Source organism: Bombina bombina, chromosome 6 (assembly GCF_027579735.1).
Source record: "Bombina bombina isolate aBomBom1 chromosome 6, aBomBom1.pri, whole genome shotgun sequence".
Lineage (NCBI taxonomy): Eukaryota > Metazoa > Chordata > Amphibia > Anura > Bombinatoridae > Bombina > Bombina bombina.
The window spans coordinates 863,730,691-863,748,558 of NC_069504.1; the positions used below are offsets into that span (position 1 = coordinate 863,730,691).

The window sequence follows — 17,868 nt, forward strand, 5'->3', positions numbered from 1 at the left end:
CCAATACACTTTAGGGCAATGCCCTACAAAAGGCCCTTTAAAATTATTTAAAAAAAAAACACAAATCTAAGATTTTTTTTGCAATTATAAGGTTAGTTTTTTTCTGGCAAGTTTTTTTTTCTTAAAAGGTAAGGTTAGTCTGTTTTGGGGTAACAGGGGGTGTTACATTAGAGGGTTTAGATGTTATTGGGTTACTTTGAGGTGGGGTGTGGCAGTTTAGTATAGAAACTTAGTTTGCTACCCTTCTGCCACAAGCGTTAACATGCTCCTCTCAAACCAACATTTCTGCACACCTTCAAAAGCAAGTAATCCAAATCACTCATTTGTAAATGAAAATTGAAACTAAGGCAACAAACTAGCACATATAACAGTCACCCTTTATAGGGGTAGCTAGTGATTTAAATATTGTATAGAGCAAGGTTACAATCTGATTTGTCACATCAGTTTTTAGACTCAACTAGAAAATGCCACAGCAATTAAGAGGAGACCAGACTAGAAAATTAAACTTATTTATTTTAAAGAATAAACAGACGAACAGCAAGGATGACTGAACCAACAGTTAAAGCTGCAATTACAGCAAGTCCAAGTGAAAGAATCCAGGTCCATGCATGCCATCTCTCATCTATAAATTTAAAAAAAAAAAAAAAAAAAAGTATAAATATATATTATAGGACTAATTATAAACAAAGCAAAAAAGGAAACCGCAATCTTACTTACCAATATGCTGGTACTGGACACTTTTCTCTTGAGCTACAATCTGGATGGGGCCTACTGTCAAAACCTCAAATGACCGATCCATGGGCACAGATCTCCTCCCTGCAAATAATCAGAAGGCTTGCAATTTTATTCTCTGTATTGTGATGCTTAATTACAAAGAAAATGTAATCAATACACACCCATTCCATGCTTTGATTGCTCACACATTTGACGGCACATGTCTGGTTCTTTAACAGGGTTACACAGGAACAGTCTACAATGGATGTACAACTACATGACAGAAAAGTCAGTACAGTGTAGGAAAAGTGATTCCTATCAGCATATATTTTATTTCAAATGACATTTACCTGTTTGCCAACATCACCTTCAAAAGTCACTTGAAATCTTGGAATATTGTCGTCTTGTACCAATGGTATGTTAGTGGAGTAGTTCTTACCAGTTTTGGCACACCTAGAGAACAAATTTTGCAATATTAAACTTGAAAACAAGGGTAAGACAAGGGATTAATTTTTCTTCTGGTAGCATATGCCTCTTTTACACCATGTCAGACAGTTACCCATCAACGATTAAATCCCACTGTGGAGACTTCTCCATTACAGGAGTGGATGTAGCCCAGCATTCCTTTAACACAGGGTGGAACATCAGCTGCCAATTTGGAACATCAGCTTGGAAACTAAGACGTTGTGTCCTTGGGATAGTCACAGGGAACTCCTCAGATGTGTAGAAGGAAGAGAAAGTTTCATCTGCAGAAGATTTACATTCATTAAACAAAAAAATTATATAAAGTTCACTTAATATATCCGACACTAGAAATTGAGTCCATTTCCCCAATTAAACAAAACCCACTACACTGACCTGTTTGATGTAATTGAGGGCTGGAGTGGAGTATCAGAGCCATCTTTTGATTAATTTAGTCAGCCAAACTATTAGGAAATCTATTTTCCTTCTAATGCACGGGAATTTAAGTGCCTTTAGAGAGTGTGTATTAAAATCAGTACTTAGAAGCTACGTTACAGAAGTTCTTAGAGTTTTACTATAGAACCATTGAGGGAAATTCCCAAAACCCCTTTTGAAAACTGACTATAATTTTGAGATTGTTCCCTGCATCCCCTAGTTGAAATGTTTCTCTATATTCCAGCACCCATACATGCAGTCTAACCTAGGTTCCATAATAAAGGCACCCATATTTAGTGGATTTTAAAGTTGCATCATCAGAGATGTCATATCTTGCAATATGCCGTGGTCTCTACCCCACTGGTTAATACACAATGTTAGAGGGGCAGTGAGCAGTTGCAGAAAAATCCTGTAAAGAATGCATTACCACCATGTTTAATGAGCATAGCCCCACGATTATAACCTGCCATCAAAATCTATACCTTCCAAATAAGGCAAGTGGTGGACTGGCTACTAGGAAAAAAAAAAAAAAAAAAACACCCCACTAAACTACTCACTAATTTCTATGGTAGGGAATTTATTCTTGAATACCTAATTTTCTTCAGTATAATATATAAATAAAAAATATCACTTTGCTTTTCATTACTTACCCTTAGCAACCTTCAGCTCTACAGCCTGAGTATTTCTGGCTCGTTTACGATGAACTAGTATAAGGAGAAAAAAAATAAGTTAAAATGTTACCCCATCCAGAAGGACTTAAAGGGACATTGAACCCAAATTTTCTTTTGTGATTCAGATAGAAAGTTGCTTAAAATGTTATGCTCTAATTTTACTCCTATTAATTTCTTAATTCTCTTGGTATCTTTATTTGAAATGCAAGAAAGTAAGTTTAGATGCCGGACCATTTCTGGTGAACCTGGGTTGTTCTTGCTGATTGGTGTATTCATCCACCAATAAAAGAGTGCTGTCCAGAGTTCTGAACCAATAAAAAAAGCTTAGATGCCTTTTTCAAATAAAGATAGTAAGAGAACAAAGATAAAATAATGGGAGTAAATTAGAAAGTTGCATGCTCTCTGAATCCCGAAAGAAGATTTTGGGTTCAGTGTCCCTTTAAGCATGTCAGAGAATGACTGCAAAAAAAAAATGAAATCTTTGCCTTCACAAAATTACCTCTTGTGCCACCGCTTTCTAAAACTTGCACGAGCCCCTTATTTTGGTAATAATTAGTACCGTTATATTTGCCATGGAGCCAAATAATATCTTTGATAGGGAACCTACAGCGTAGTGTTAACCTATGGAAATTAAAAAGTAAATTAGTGTTATGATGAATAATGTTCTTAACATTAAGCACCCTATTCCAATCACCTGAATGAAGAGTCTCGAGAAATAACTGCTTGGACTGGAGGAAGGAATTCACGCTCATACGTAATTTCATTCTCATACACCAGGTAGTCTCCGCTAAACTACAAGGAGGGGGAAAAATAAAATAGGTTTTGAATAGTCTTCTTTATGAAGTGTAAGTAAGCTCTCAGCCACTGAGAAAGGCCTTAGGAGAGAACCCCCCCCCCCCCCCCCCAACTAATAAGCCTTCACCTGTCTGCTTGTTCCACAAGTGGAGACTGAGAATGAAAACAGAGCACGGTCCACATCAGCTTTTTCTGGAGTGCAGGTTGGGTCCCTCAGGTGTGTTTTTCTTGGATCAAATTTTGGGTTTGTGTTTGAACCAACTACAATGGCTTTCATAATGCCATTGGGAAGACAAACTATGGGAGAAAAAAAAAAAAAAAAAAAATTTATATATATATATTATATATATATATATATATATATATATATATATATATATATATATATATAAAAATAAATAAAAGACAATGCCACAGCATTACAAGTTTGACATGTAGGCACTACAGTGGGACAGGTTTCAAGTCACTCACTCAATAATCTGGATGTGGGGAAGCTGCATGCAACTGAGAAGTTACTGTTTACACCCAGTGTCTTGTTATCCTGTAGTGTAAAATTTAGTCGAACAGAAATACTGCTCAGTGTGACATCCTAAAAGAAAAAAGGAGATTTTTTTTATTTTTAATTTGAAGAAACACACCAAACAAGAGTTTAGGGACATTTGCTATACCTCATAGATCAGGCCAGCAGCAAACAATGGAATTTCAAGATGGAAGATTGAATTTCTTTCATACACTATATAGTTCTGAGATTTAGCCAGAGTATCAGTTAAAGGGATATTCCTGATGTATGGGATCCAGAAGATATCCAAATTACCACGAGTCATGTCAATGCCAAGGCTGTTATTGGTGCAGAAACCATTATACCGAGGGAGAACTTAAAGAAAATCACACATTCAGTTACTAATCACAAGAGTTTTATTTCAAAGACAAATTAAATTTATTACCTACCAACATCATCAGAATCACACTTAACCACATCTGTATAGGTGAAATCTTTGTTCTTTGTTAGTAGAGTGAGCACGTAAGTCACATAGAGGGTGTATTGTCTTTTATTGTCATAAAGATACTGGGGAAGATTATGAAAAGAAAAAAAAATAAATTAGTCAGGACAGATCTAGCACAGATTTTTATTTTTTTTCTGAGTAGAGAGCAAAGAATTCTGATACCTACCTCCTGTTCCACAAGTGGATCATCAAAGGGAACCTGAAGAACAAATTTACTGGTACCATTTGTGTTTGGTACCTTGATCACCTGGAATCCTCTCCTTTTTGCTTGATCCAGTGTTAAGGGTACGTTATGGATAACAAAAGACTTTAGATCTACATCTGAGAAGAAGTTGCCAAGGGACACGTCTAAGAACCTGTTTTTTCTTAGAGTATCTTAAAAAAAAATATATATATTTTTTAAAAAGAAAAGACAAGAAATTTGACATTGATTTTAGAATTCTGATGCACTTTTACATGTATACATAAGGAATGACCATTTCTCCAATCCCAAGTTTAGTGCTATTATATACACTAGGTCATGCAAGCCAATCCCCATAAGGTTTCACTATCAAAGGATTTAAAAAGAACTCACTGTCCAGGAACATAAGACTTAGAGGTCTGAAAGGAGTGACTATACGTTTGACAGCTGTATGTCTTGTGATATCAGCAGTTACCCCTCTCCATTCACGCTGTAGCATAAGATTGATTGTGTATCTGCTTCCATATGTGTTGTCCACAATATCACTCTAAAAAACAAAACAAAAAAAAAAAAAAAACACAACGCATGTTAATTATGGAAAGAAGCTCCAGCCCAGTTGCAATCTTAAAAAAAAAAAAAAGAAACAAAACCACGACCTTTGGTTCATATGGTCCAAAGTACAAAAGCAAATTTCGGACCTACATTAGATCCTTAGTCATGTGGATATAATGCAGGTCTGAAACATTTGTTTTGTACCATATGAACCAATAAAGGTCAATTTTTAAAGATTGGGCTGGAGCACCTTTCTTCATGAATGCTACAGGGGTTTGACTGACCCTGAACTCAGTGCCCTTTCTATCATCTGGTGCCGTTTCCTATTCTGGTTTTGTATTACTGCTTTCCTGGTTACTTAAGGGACAGTCTTTTTTAAAAAAGAATTTGTGTAGATATGCCTTTACTACCAATTCCCCAGCTTTGCACAACCAAAATTGATAATATACTTTAGAAGTTTAAATATTATAAATTCACAACGAGAGTGCTAGTTTAGGCCATATAGATAACATTGTTTTCACACCCAAGGAGTTAAAGGGACAGTGTACTCAAAAATTCTCTCCCCTTTAGTTTGTTCCCAATGATCCACTTTACCTGCTGGAGAGTATCAAATTGTTTACAAGTAGCTCCTTTACTCTTATATTGGCATAGCTGATTTAGCCTGTGGTATCCCCACCTATACTGAAAGTTTGTGGTCGCAGGTCCAAGCTATAGATAAGCTTTGTAAACAACCAGCAGAAGAAATTACACTCCCAGTGGGATATAGCAGAGATAAGGTAATACAATGCTGATTTTCCATTGTTCTCTCCAAGTACTGGTGATTGTTTATATGGACAGACAAGATAAAGCAGGTATATGTACACAATGTGATCCGATTATACCTACAAGCTCAACCCATTTTATTAGGTTGTGGCTTCAAAACAAAACACAAAACCAGAGCTTTAACATACAAACTTTAAAAAGCTAATTTCCATAATTTTTTTACTCTGCAGTTGGTAAAAAAATAATTTGTAAACACATCAAGGGAAAAACTATTTTACAGTATACTGTCCCTTTAAGATTTAGCACAACAGTACTAAATGCAATTCAATAGATAATAAATCAAGTCATAAGGGGCTGGCAGAAGATGCTAAGATACAAGGGAATCAGAGGTAAAAAGTATATTAATATAACGTGTGCTAAACGGGGGAATGGGTAATAAAAGGGATTATCTATCTTTTAAAAAAATTATAGTAGACTGTCCCTTTAAAAAAAAAGTTTGAGACCCAGCTAAACATTAGTCAACTCACCTCTGTAAAACCACCAGGTGCCCCATAGGGAATAGAAACTTGAATGCTGGTAGCATTCCGCTGGAAAGTATATCCATTCTGACTAATAACACTGGAGCTTGTCAGGATTCCGTCCACACCCATGAGTATACCCCTGTCCTTAAAGCTCAATGGGTCAGCCACAAGGGGGAAAAGGACAGCAGGGGTCATCCAAGACAATGAGGATGTTGTGAACACTGGGGGATCTTTGAGGAAAATACAGTAATGTTAGAGGGGGTGTGAAATCCCCCACACAACTAGGGATGGGTGAATGTGTCAATTTGAATGTTATTGTAGAAATTAACTTTACATGATCAAATGTTGAATATTCTTAATTCTATAATCTAATGCAATTCAGTTTGAATGTCACTTCCAAATTTTGAACGTAACATTTGAAACTAACATTTGATCTAGTTATAAATACTATTCAGAAGTTAGTTAATGTGGTAGGAAATTTTCTAAATTGATACAAATAAATCAATTTGAATTTTTTGATTCCATTTAAGGAAATTAGAAATACCATTACAAATGTTTTTTTCATTTGAATATTGTATAAATTGAATTTGAAGCAAGCATTAGAAATATTACAATTAACGAAAGTCAGAATGTTGTACTAACGTTCATAATTCGAAATAAACGAATGTATGAAAATTAGTTAATTTTCTCAAACGTTTGAAAACAATTCGCCCATTCCTAAACATACCCCTTTCTGAAGTAGAAGTCTAGGCCCCTTGTATACTGTGTTTAATAGATAACCCTCCCCTGAGGTATTAAAAAAAAAAAAAAAAAAAAAAGTTCTCTTGGTATCCCTTGTTGAAAAAGGCTACGCACATATCTTACACTAGTGGGAGCTGTTGCCATTTGGTGCCTGCACAAGTTTATCTTTTGTGATTGTCTGACTAGATGTGTTCAGCTAGCTGCCCTTAGTGCAATGCTGTTCCTTCAAAGGATAAAAGAACAAAGCAAATTTGATAATGGAAGTAAATTGACAAGTTGTATGTTCTATCCAAATCACGGGAGAAAAAAAAAAAAAAAAAAAAATTGGGGTTCCTGTCTCTTTAAAGGAACAGGAAACTCCACACTTAAAACTTTCCCAATTTACTTCCTTCAGCAAAAGATAGATGTGATAGTTTAACATTGGCAGCTAGCCAATCAGAAGAGACAGATCAAAATTAAAAAGCAAAAGCAACAATGGAACTACTGGTCATTGGCTCACTAGATTTGTTCAGCTAGCTCCCATTTGTGCATTGCTGCTCTGGATCTGATCAACTATGTTTAACAACTCCTGCAAAGGGTTTAAACAGTTATTCGTAGGCAATACAAATATAAAATGCTCAAATACAGCATTTTCTTTTTTGCATAAGGCAAGCCTTATTTTTCCAATGCTACCTGAATATTGTAGAATAGCTATAGGATCATCACTTGCAACAAATTTAGAAGTTGCCACATCTCAATAACTCATAAAACTGGGCTTTTATTAATGCTGCAAATGGGTCTTTTATCTCAACCATTTTGGCTAAAGTGGCTATTTCAGGTCCCTATTAATTCCTTCTGTGTACACTGATCTAACAGAACAGGTTAGAAGACTTTTAGGGGGGTATAAAATGGCAAGATGGTAAAAAAAAAAAAAAATGCATTTCCTTTGGATCACATTGAAACCTTCCAAGTTATGGCACCTAAACAAGTGAGGACTGGGGCCTTTATTTTACATCCAAGAACCGATATGCACCATATATGTAAACATCACCTAAATGTTAGTTTAATATTTAAGTTTAAAGTTCTCAGCATTAAAGGAATATGAAATTCTTTCCATGATTCAGATAGAAAATACACAACTTTCCAGTTTACTTTATGTTGATATCCTTTGTTAAAGCAGCAATGCACTACAGGCAGCTAAGCACCAATCATCCCCCACTAGTGTAGGATATGTACATAGTCAACAACTGATACAAAGGGACAAGTACAATTAAAAATAGAAGTTAACTTAAGTGTCTTAAAATGACGTGCTCCGGATCATGCAAGTTTAATTTTGCCTTTCCTCCATTTAAGATAGACCTGTTTATTATGCAGTCTCTATTGTACAGAAGGCCTTTGCCTAGTTAGAGCCAATATTCCCTTCAATCAGTAAAAAGTTGTATGTATCTAAATGGTATGCCAGAGAATTGCTGGAGGGGGAGAAAGATATTTTAAGTCACAGGTCCAGGAATTTAGTCATACAGCAAAAGGGATTCGATACAGCTATTAACCACACTACTCACCTTTAGGGCAGGCAGTTGATGTATCAACAATTAAAATGATCAAGGGCTGTGTATATACCATCCTTGCAAGGATCACTTCAGTATGGTATCCTGAGATCTGTAAGTGCAGATAAACCATTTATGGAACATTAACTTCATGGGAATTACACATGTATTTAATTCAAAGCCATATGTGTAGAGTTAAAGACTATTGCAAACGTTGCTCTATCCCCTACAGTACAAGACAATGAATTTAAGTAATAAATTGTAATGTTAATCAGTAAATGTATATTATAGGTTGACCCGTTTGCAAGCATTCCTTTCTCACCGTTATAATCCGAGCCTCTGATTGGTTGTATGGAGCTCTAAAGACCACCCTGGTTGCTGTAGCATTAAGTCCATAACCTTTATTAAATGCTTCTAGAGCAGATATAGTAAGCATGGTCCTGTCCACAAGTTGTATTTCAACTTGCCAAGTTACATCCTGTGTCTAAGTGGGGGAGGGAAAAAAGGAGAGGAAAAAAAAATAAAAAAAATAAAAAATGAATTCCGTACAGTGCTACATTGGATTTAAAAATTGTATGACTAAAAAGGCTTCATGTCAAAGCATGGTCGTCTCAACCATTAAACGGCTACAGCACTAAGTTGTGATATAGTGGACTGTCTTAACTTATATGAAGTTTAGTTATAAATACTCTGTGCACCATTCAAATAAGATTGGAGGATGCAACTAATCAAGGAAAAAGTTAGATTTACATCCTACAGTATATTTCAAGGGTGCTTGGTGTTCAGTATTACAATAAACTGAAAAGAAAAGTGGTGTTAATTTAAGGGGGGGGGGGATAAATATATATAAAAAAAAATATAAGTAGTTTGTGTTTACAACACAAGTGCCTTAAAAAATGTTCAGGACATTCCATACTATTCCTAACTTTTGCATGTTAGGAAACAGATTACCTTACATTGGTAATTCTGCAATAGGATATTTCAAATGGTATTTTAGAATACATGTTCTAGATTTAGACAGTTCTGTACAGTTTGAATAAAAGTTAAGTCTGATACATTTTGGAATCCTTACTGAGTATGGAAATAGTTCTAGAAATACTGGTTATTAGCCCATGCACATAATCTGAAAATGGGATTAGATTTGAAGTTTGTTAAAAACAGGAGGATAAGACTGAGATCGAAAATGTCAAGTTATTGATTTATTAACGTACCACAGGCCATCCCATTTGAAGATCTCCTAAAAGAAGCTCATCAGAAATCCAGGGAACAATTCTTCTTACCGATACCTGAGGATACAATCCATGGCTGTGATAGTGTGGAGGAGCAGAGTTGCTATTTAAAAAGGGTAATTTGAATGTGTTCTTACCTCCATATAATTCTCCTCACAGATTATTTCTCTCAAATTCCATGGGTTGTCAAGACGACAGGCCACTGACACTGGGTAGGAAACTATTTCTCCAGCTGGATCACCTACCTGAAATGTGACCATTAGCGCAAAACGTTGGTCAGCCTGCAAGAAACAAGTGACTATGTAATTCCGATACTAACCCCCAGGCAGAGGGAAGGAAGGAAAAAAAAAAAAAAAAAAAAGCCCCACCTCTACTTACCACATTATTAACCCAGCACCCCAGGAATGATATTCTTATTTCCACATTGCCATAAATGTCGTGACCAATTGTATATCCACACTGCGCAGAAACACTTTCATCAATAACAACTGGGTACCCCGTTTCATCTGGGGAAAGTGATAAATTAAAACCCTGATCAGATCTATACAATGTTAAGCCTTGAGGGGGAAGAAAATAGATAATAATTTCTACTAACTAAATGCTTCCAGGTGCCATTCTTGTAATCCAAAGAAAGATTTGTCAACCCAGATCCAGAAGGCACGCCTTAGACAAGCTGTCCTAGATGCACCTACATGAGAAAAGGGCCAGCTTCCATTAGTCCATTCATAAGGTTAAAACCTCTAAGTACCCTATGTTAAACCCTGCAATGATGGCCATAACCAAGTGACCTGGTAGTCACTACTGATAATGTGCATGCAAACTGGAACAAAACAAAATACCTAGACACTTGAAATTATAAAAAAAAAATATAAAAAAAACCCACAAATGCCTAGTAAGAAAATACAAATATTTTCACAAATTCTGACATCAAGAACACACTTTTCCTACAAGCCTAATCCCACTATATACTACATCTTGAATGTTTAAGGTTAGTAGCTAATTTAGGTCTGTTCTTAATGGCCTCAAAAGAAAATAAATTTATGGAAGGGAACAAACTGAACTACAAAGCAGTACAAGTTTAAAAGTTAAGGAATATTAAAATGTAAAATTGCTAAATATAACGATGTATTCAAAGAACAGATTAGTCTAACAATATGTAGAAAGATCTTCAATATTTAAACAAATATAATTTTGAACACAAAAACAAGGTTTATTTTTAATAAGAGGGGTTTTCCCTTATCTGTCTCTCTTGCTGAGAACAGTTAGGGACAAATCTACAATAGCCAAAAGAGGCCATGTTAAACTTTACTTAAATCTCTCCCTAACTGTTAACAGCTAAAGGAAAACCTGAGTCAACATAGTGACAACCATTACTTTATAGAAAATCAGCAGAATTGAGAAAAGTTTTTCAGGTTAAAATTAAGGAAAAAAGGGGCACAACCAGAAAATTAAGTGTATAATGCAAGTTTTACTACACATAATTAAAAGCATTTTACAGTTACATGTTAATGTTCCTTGAAAACATTGTTAAAACAGGTTATATGCACATCTGAGATATATAAATATATCAGCTTTATGCCCATTTAAATGGATATGAAACCCCATAAGTTTTTATTTTGACAAAGCAAACAATTAAAAAAAAAAAAAAAAAACTTCAAATGTACTTATTTTATCGCACTTGCTTGGCTCCCATAGTATACAGTGTTGGAGATACCTAGGTAGATGTTTAAAAATTGCATGCTCTAACTTTGGTATAGAGCTAGACCACATTCCAAAGCTAACATGATATCTATATAAAATACAAATTGGAATAAAATCCACAAAATAGTTTTAGACAACTCACCCGGAGGAAAAGATGCTGCATGCACAAAACAGGGGAAAGCCACAGAGAGAAACACAACCCTAGAAAAGATAAATTACATATATACATATAATCATTTTAAAAGTCACAAAAGACAACTAAATAGTTATAGATTACAATAAGGAAATTCCATAACCTCACTACATCAGAGTTAAAATATATACAAATATTCCCACACAAACCCCCCACAGAAGCTCCTAATTTGTATTACCCAGTTAGGAGTGTAGAACGCATGATAGAGACCCCTAGGCCAGTCTGACCACAGAGAATCCTTTCCTAAATCCCCCCCCAAAAATATAACTAAACACAAAAACTCCAAACACAGAGAAGGAGGGGAAAAAAAACTAACAAAAAAGAAATCTTGCAATGGCCATATATATATTCATGAACTTGTTTCACCAGATGAACATAATTAACATCAATTAAGGGCAGGCTGATGGTAATTTTAACACTTTCAAAATAAATCCAATAGAAAAGCAGAGTTTGACTAATACAATACAAAGCAAAAAAATAAATAAATAAATCTTTGTCAATACAACTGTGGAGAACTGTATGAACGTATTCATTATGCATATTTATTAAAGGGGTAAATCTTCTGGACCATAGTTAAATGGAAATATGTTCATCTCATGTACCAGAATGTATTGATATGTTTTATGCCACAAACCTTTAACCTCTTAAGGACATATGACGGAATTTTTCCGTCATAAAACAATTGAGCAAACTGAAAGCTGTGTCCTTAAAGGGTTAAATACCAAATATTATGGCAGTGGATTTGTAAATTCTTATATTAATAATATTAATCAAGTGCTTTAAGTTTACTAATGAAATTCAGTCCTTTAGATTATGGATTCCCAAACAATAGAGCGTAGTTCTTCTTGTTTATTATATTTGTCAGTGTTGTAACTAAACGGTTAACTGGACAATATTATATATCGGTTCTTTAAGTTTGGCTTCTGTTTACCACTTTGTGATTTTACCATTTTAAGGACTATGGCATTTTGACAAAACTGTATTGATATTGCTTAAACAGTGACAAATGCTTAAAGGGACAGTGTACAGTAAAATTGTTTTTCCCTTAAAGGGACATGACAACCATTTTTTTTTCGTTCATGATTCAGAGAGAGCATGCTATTTTTAATAACTTTCCAATTTACTTCCATTTTCTAATTGGTTTCGTTCTCTTGGTTTCCTTTGTTAACAAGGATACCTGGGTAGGCTCAGATACTGCTGATTGGTGGCTGCCCATATATACCTCATGTTGTTTGCTCCCCATGTGCATTGCTGTTTCTTAAACAAAGGATACCAATGAAGAAAATTAGAAACTTGTTTAAAATTGAATTCTCTGTCTGATTCACAAAATAAAACAATTGTGTTTCATGTCCCTTTAATGTGTTTCCAATGACTTGTTATACCAGCTGCAGAGTATAGGATGTATGAGAAATTGCTTCATTATGTTTATTTTTGTATATGACATAGCTGGTTTTGTTCTTTGAAACCACAACCCATCAAAATGGGTTGAGCTTCCAGGGTAATTGGATCCTATTTTATCACTTTATGTACACACACATGCTTATTTATATTATCTCTGTTTGTAAACTAAAGCCCAACACTTAAAAAGACCAATTCAAAATTAACATTTTATTGCTTATCTCTCCTTCATTCCACTGGGAGTGTCATTTCTTCTGCTCGCTATCTTTACACAGCTTTTTTTAAAAGCCTATACTTAAAGGGACACTGAACCCAAATTTTTTCTTTTGTGATTCAGACAGAGCATGCAATTTTAAGCAACTTTCTAATTTACTCCTATTTTCAAATGTTCTTCATTCTCTTGGTATTTTTATTTGAAAAGCAAGAATGTAAGTTTAGATGCCTGCCCATTTTTGATGAACAACCTGGGTTGTTCTTGCTGATTGGTGGATAAATTCATTCACCAATTAACAAGTGCTGTCCAGGGTTCTAGACTTTCTTTTTCAAATAAAGATAGCAAGAGAACAAAGAAAAAATGATAATAGGAGCAAATTAGAAAGTTGCTTAAAATTGCATGCTCTATCTAAACCACGAAAGAAAAAATGTGGGTTCAGTATCCCTTTAAGTATAGAAACTTTCAGTATAGGTGGGGATACCACAGGCAAAATTTGTAAACAATTTAATACACTCTAGCAAGTAAAATGGATCATTGGGAACCAATTAAAAGGGAGAAAAATTAATGGTAAACTGTCCCCTTTTTAAAGTGATTTTAGAGTAGTAAATATGATTTGCTTTAGGGCCAAATGTTATAACACACTTATGCCAAATCGTGATTTCCACAAGTCTTTCAAACTGTCTCAATTGTCCCGGGATAGTACTGATTTTTTACCTCCTGTCCTGTCACATAATTGTCTTGTAGGCCTGCCTGAGGAAGGGCTTGGTAATAATGTCTGGGGAATAAGACATCAGGTCTTTGTTGTTCTATATAATTTGTTTACACAGGGTATCCTTTATTTTGAATAATAAAATAATACATATCATTTGGTAAACTGGTATCTGTGAATCTCCTGTAATTGAAAGATTAGATTGAATACAGCAATGTTCAATGTGTTGTGCATATTGTGTTCAATTTATATTCTGTGTTCTAGGATAGAAACCAATGGAACGCATTGACAATAATTATATTACCTGCTTTTTTGTCCATGAAGAATGACTAAGATCTTTTTGTGAGACTGGGTTTTCATACAGTTTAATGTTGCAAACTGTTGTGTCAAAATAAATGTCAGTTTTAATTAAAACGTTTGGCTGGACATATATCCGTGTATGCAGTGGTGAAGTGCTTGGCAAACATAGCCCGTGCCAAGCAAGGAAGAAGTCTGGGTGGTGCTGTCTTCAAACTATGAAATGCAAAAAATCCATAAAAATATTGGCAGCTATACTTCCATATAGTACCTTTTTTCTACTTGAGTTTATAATTATGATGCAAAATATACTTGGGCAAAATCTATTTACACATTGGGTTTTAAAGGAGCATTATAGTGCATTAGTAACACTTCTTAACTAGGGGCTAAACACATGTAAGGCAGTTTTATAATCTGTTGAGGAGTGGAAATGCACTTCTGCCATTGTGCTGGATACAGCCTGTGAGCCAATCAGGAGCTGCATATGTGTGTAGCCATCAATTGTCAGCTGTATCGAGCTCAGGAGTGGAGGACCTTTGCCTTCCCAGAGAGAACTTCAACCACACCTCTTAACATTTGATAGAGGCTTTCAGGTACTGAGAGGTGAAGGCAACTTGTGGGGGGTGGCTACAGGTGTTTTGCGGGCATACTTGTGACCAAAAAGGCAGATCCAGGATTTGTGGTGGGTTGTGGAAGAAGCAATTGCAGATTAGAGCATTGTATTATTGCACTAAGGCTAAAACCTAACCTTTAATAAATTACACACATAAAACCGCAGGAATACCTGCATGTCCATCCCCCCACCATAAATGAAATCGTCGAACACCCCCCTGTTTCCTTGCTGAAAAACTGGATACGTCGGCTTCAGGTGCCAAGGGTGTTACAAATGATAATACTTTAAAACAAACTTGTTTCGGATGTGATATGGGCCTTTCTCAATGTTTAGTATAAACTGACAAGCCGAAAATGCGGGTACTGAAGCCTTATAAGCTTCCACCTAAATGTTATGAGACAATCCGAGCACGGGATGCCTTTCTGCCCCTCCCACTCTCCGTATTCTTACATTGATAGGACATGCTGTGGGTGTAAACACGGATCAAATTTCTTACTGGCTCCTGATTAGTAATGCTGAAACAGCGTCATTACACACCCCTTCAGCATTACTAATCAGGAGCCAATAAGAAATTTGTCAGTTTATGCTAAACATGGAAAAAGCCCATATCACGTCCGAAACGCGTTTGTTTAAAAGTAGTATCGTTTGTAACACCCCTGGCACCTGAAGCTGACGTATCCAGTTTTTTGACCAGGAAACAGGGGGGGTGTTCGACGATTTAATTTATGGTGGGGGGATGGACATGCAGGTATTCCTGCGGTTTCCTGAGGCATATGAGTGTGTGTATATATATGAGTGTGTGTATTTGTGGTGTGCAGGCATATGAGTGTGTGTATGTATGATGTGTGTGCATGAGTGTGCAGGCATATGAGTGTGTGTATGTATGATGTGTGTGCATATGAGTGTGTGTATGTATGATGTGTGTGCATATGAGTGTGTGTATATGTGGTGTGCAGGCATATGAGTGTGTGTATGTATGGTGTGTGTGCATATGAGTGTGTGTATTTGTGGTGTGCAGGCATATGAGTGTGTGTATGTATGGTGTGTGTGCATATGAGTGTATTTGTGGTGTGCAGGCATATGAGTGTGTGTATATGTATGCTGTGTGTGCATGAGTGTGTGTATATGTGGTGTGCAGGCATATGAGTGTGTGTATGTGTGGTGTGTGTGCATATGAGTGTGTGTATTTGTGGTGTGCAGGCATATGAGTGTGTGTATGTATGATGTGTGTGCATATGAGTGTGTGTATGTATGCTGTGTGTGCATATGAGTGTGTGTATTTGTGGTGTGCAGGCATATGAGTGTGTGTATGTATGCTGTGTGTGCAGGCATATGAGTGTGTGTATATGTGGTGTGCAGGCATATGAGTGTGTGTATATGTGGTGTGCAGGCATATGAGTGTGTGTATGTATGGTGTGTGTGCATATGAGTGTGTGTATGTATGCTGTGTGTGCATGAGTGTGTGTATATGTGGTGTGCAGGCATATGAGTGTGTGTATGTATGATGTGTGTGCATATGAGTGTGTGTATGTATGATGTGTGTGCATATAAGTGTGTGTATATGTGGTGTGCAGGCATATGAGTGTGTGTATGTATGCTGTGTGTGCATGAGTGTGTGTATCTGTGGTGTGCAGGCATATGAGTGTGTGTATGTATGCTGTGTGTGCATGAGTGTGTGTATCTGTGGTGTGCAGGCATATGAGTGTGTGTATGTATGCTGTGTGTGCATGAGTTTGTGTATATGTGGTGTGCAGGCATATGAGTGTGTGTATATGTGGTGTGCAGGCATATGAGTGTGTGTATGTGTGGTGTGCGTGTATATGAGTGCATGTATAGTAGGTGTGCATGAGTGGGTACATGTATGTGTGTGTGTGGGGGGCAGCTTTGCCTTAAAATGTCAGGGCCTATTTTTGGTCCCAGTCCAGCTCTGATGTGTATAGCAACATCACACAACAATCTTGTAGTGTTTAACATTTATAAAACTTACTTTATGAACATAGCAGCTTTCCCCCCGCCTGTATAAACTGTAATGGGTGCGTTAACACACTAATAACATTTTCTGTGTTACAGCACGTTAAAGGGATACTAAACCTAAATTTTTTCTTTCATGATTCGGACAGAGCATACAATTTTAAGTAACTTTCTTATTTACTCCTGTTAATTTTTCTTCATTCTTTTTGTATCTTTATTTAAAAAGCCAGAATGTAAAGCTAGCCTATTTTAGGTTCAGCACCCTGGATAGCGCTTGTTTATTGGTGGCTACATTTAGCCACTGATAAGCAAGCATAACCCAGGTTCTGAACCATAAATGGGCCGGCTCCTAAGCTTTACATTTCTGCTTTTTAAATAAAGATAACAAGAGAATGAAAATAAATCGATAAAAGGAGTAAATTAGAAAGTTGCTTAAAATTGCATGCTCTGAATCATGAAATGAAAAAATTGGGTTTAGTGTCGCTTTCATTATTGCATTAACAAGTTCTACATTCAGCTTGGTAGCCACAATGCTTTGCCACCTATGATTAGGGCATTGCCAGTCAGCCATTCAGGAGTGACAAACACAAAATGCCATCAGTCACCTGCTGCTTCCAGCTCAATACTGGCCTTGATGTGCATGATGTGTTAAAAAAAAGCGTTTTATTATTATTACAATTTACGTTTAAAACTAGAACACGAAGGCCTAACCAAGTAAGTACTATGTTGTATTTCTCTTCTTACGAATAATTAAAAATCCAAAAGCACAACAAAGCATTTTTACAAAAGTAAACATGTTTAGCAACCCATTCATATTGCTTTATTGCTCCTGTATCAATGTACGGTATGTTCTTAGCGTGCGACTGACTGCTCTACCATTTTTGCTCAAAGTAAGGCGTTAGGAAAGAGTTAATAGGTGTGCAGCTCTCGGTTCTCTAGGGCCTGTCACTCAAGTTACGCTTACGCCATGACATGGGATATGTCCCTCAATCAAGACAGTAGCCTTCTCCTCCCGTCTTTTTTGTGTGGAGACAGATAAAGCAATACGCTTTAAACTGCAACCACGAAAAACAAATAAATAAAATGAAAACGTAAATAAAACATCGGTGGGAAAATTGTATGAAGGCCATTCCTATTTATAGCGGTCTTATAGAAATGCATTGTGGGAAATGTAGTCCG

At 36.1% G+C, this 17,868-nt stretch overlaps 1 protein-coding gene across 1 annotated transcript; it reads right to left on the minus strand.

Annotated features, from left to right (window-relative positions):
- Nucleotides 1–493: 493 nt before the first annotated feature.
- LOC128663800 (uncharacterized) lies at nucleotides 494–17,819 on the minus strand. The gene is made up of 24 exons (XM_053718316.1): nucleotides 17,654–17,819; nucleotides 14,113–14,321; nucleotides 11,437–11,495; nucleotides 10,189–10,281; nucleotides 9,972–10,099; nucleotides 9,731–9,874; nucleotides 9,576–9,650; nucleotides 8,687–8,848; nucleotides 8,380–8,476; nucleotides 6,104–6,327; nucleotides 4,656–4,809; nucleotides 4,248–4,456; nucleotides 4,026–4,143; nucleotides 3,746–3,951; nucleotides 3,549–3,666; nucleotides 3,205–3,374; nucleotides 2,977–3,074; nucleotides 2,782–2,903; nucleotides 2,262–2,315; nucleotides 1,274–1,460; nucleotides 1,065–1,167; nucleotides 897–987; nucleotides 718–816; nucleotides 494–622 (listed from the first exon to the last, which is right to left on the minus strand). Exons 2-24 carry the CDS (start codon nucleotides 14,166–14,168, stop codon nucleotides 516–518), a joined length of 2,874 nt encoding a protein of 957 aa, XP_053574291.1. The 5' UTR covers nucleotides 14,169–14,321; nucleotides 17,654–17,819; the 3' UTR covers nucleotides 494–515.
- Between the last annotated feature and the right edge of the window lie 49 nt (nucleotides 17,820–17,868).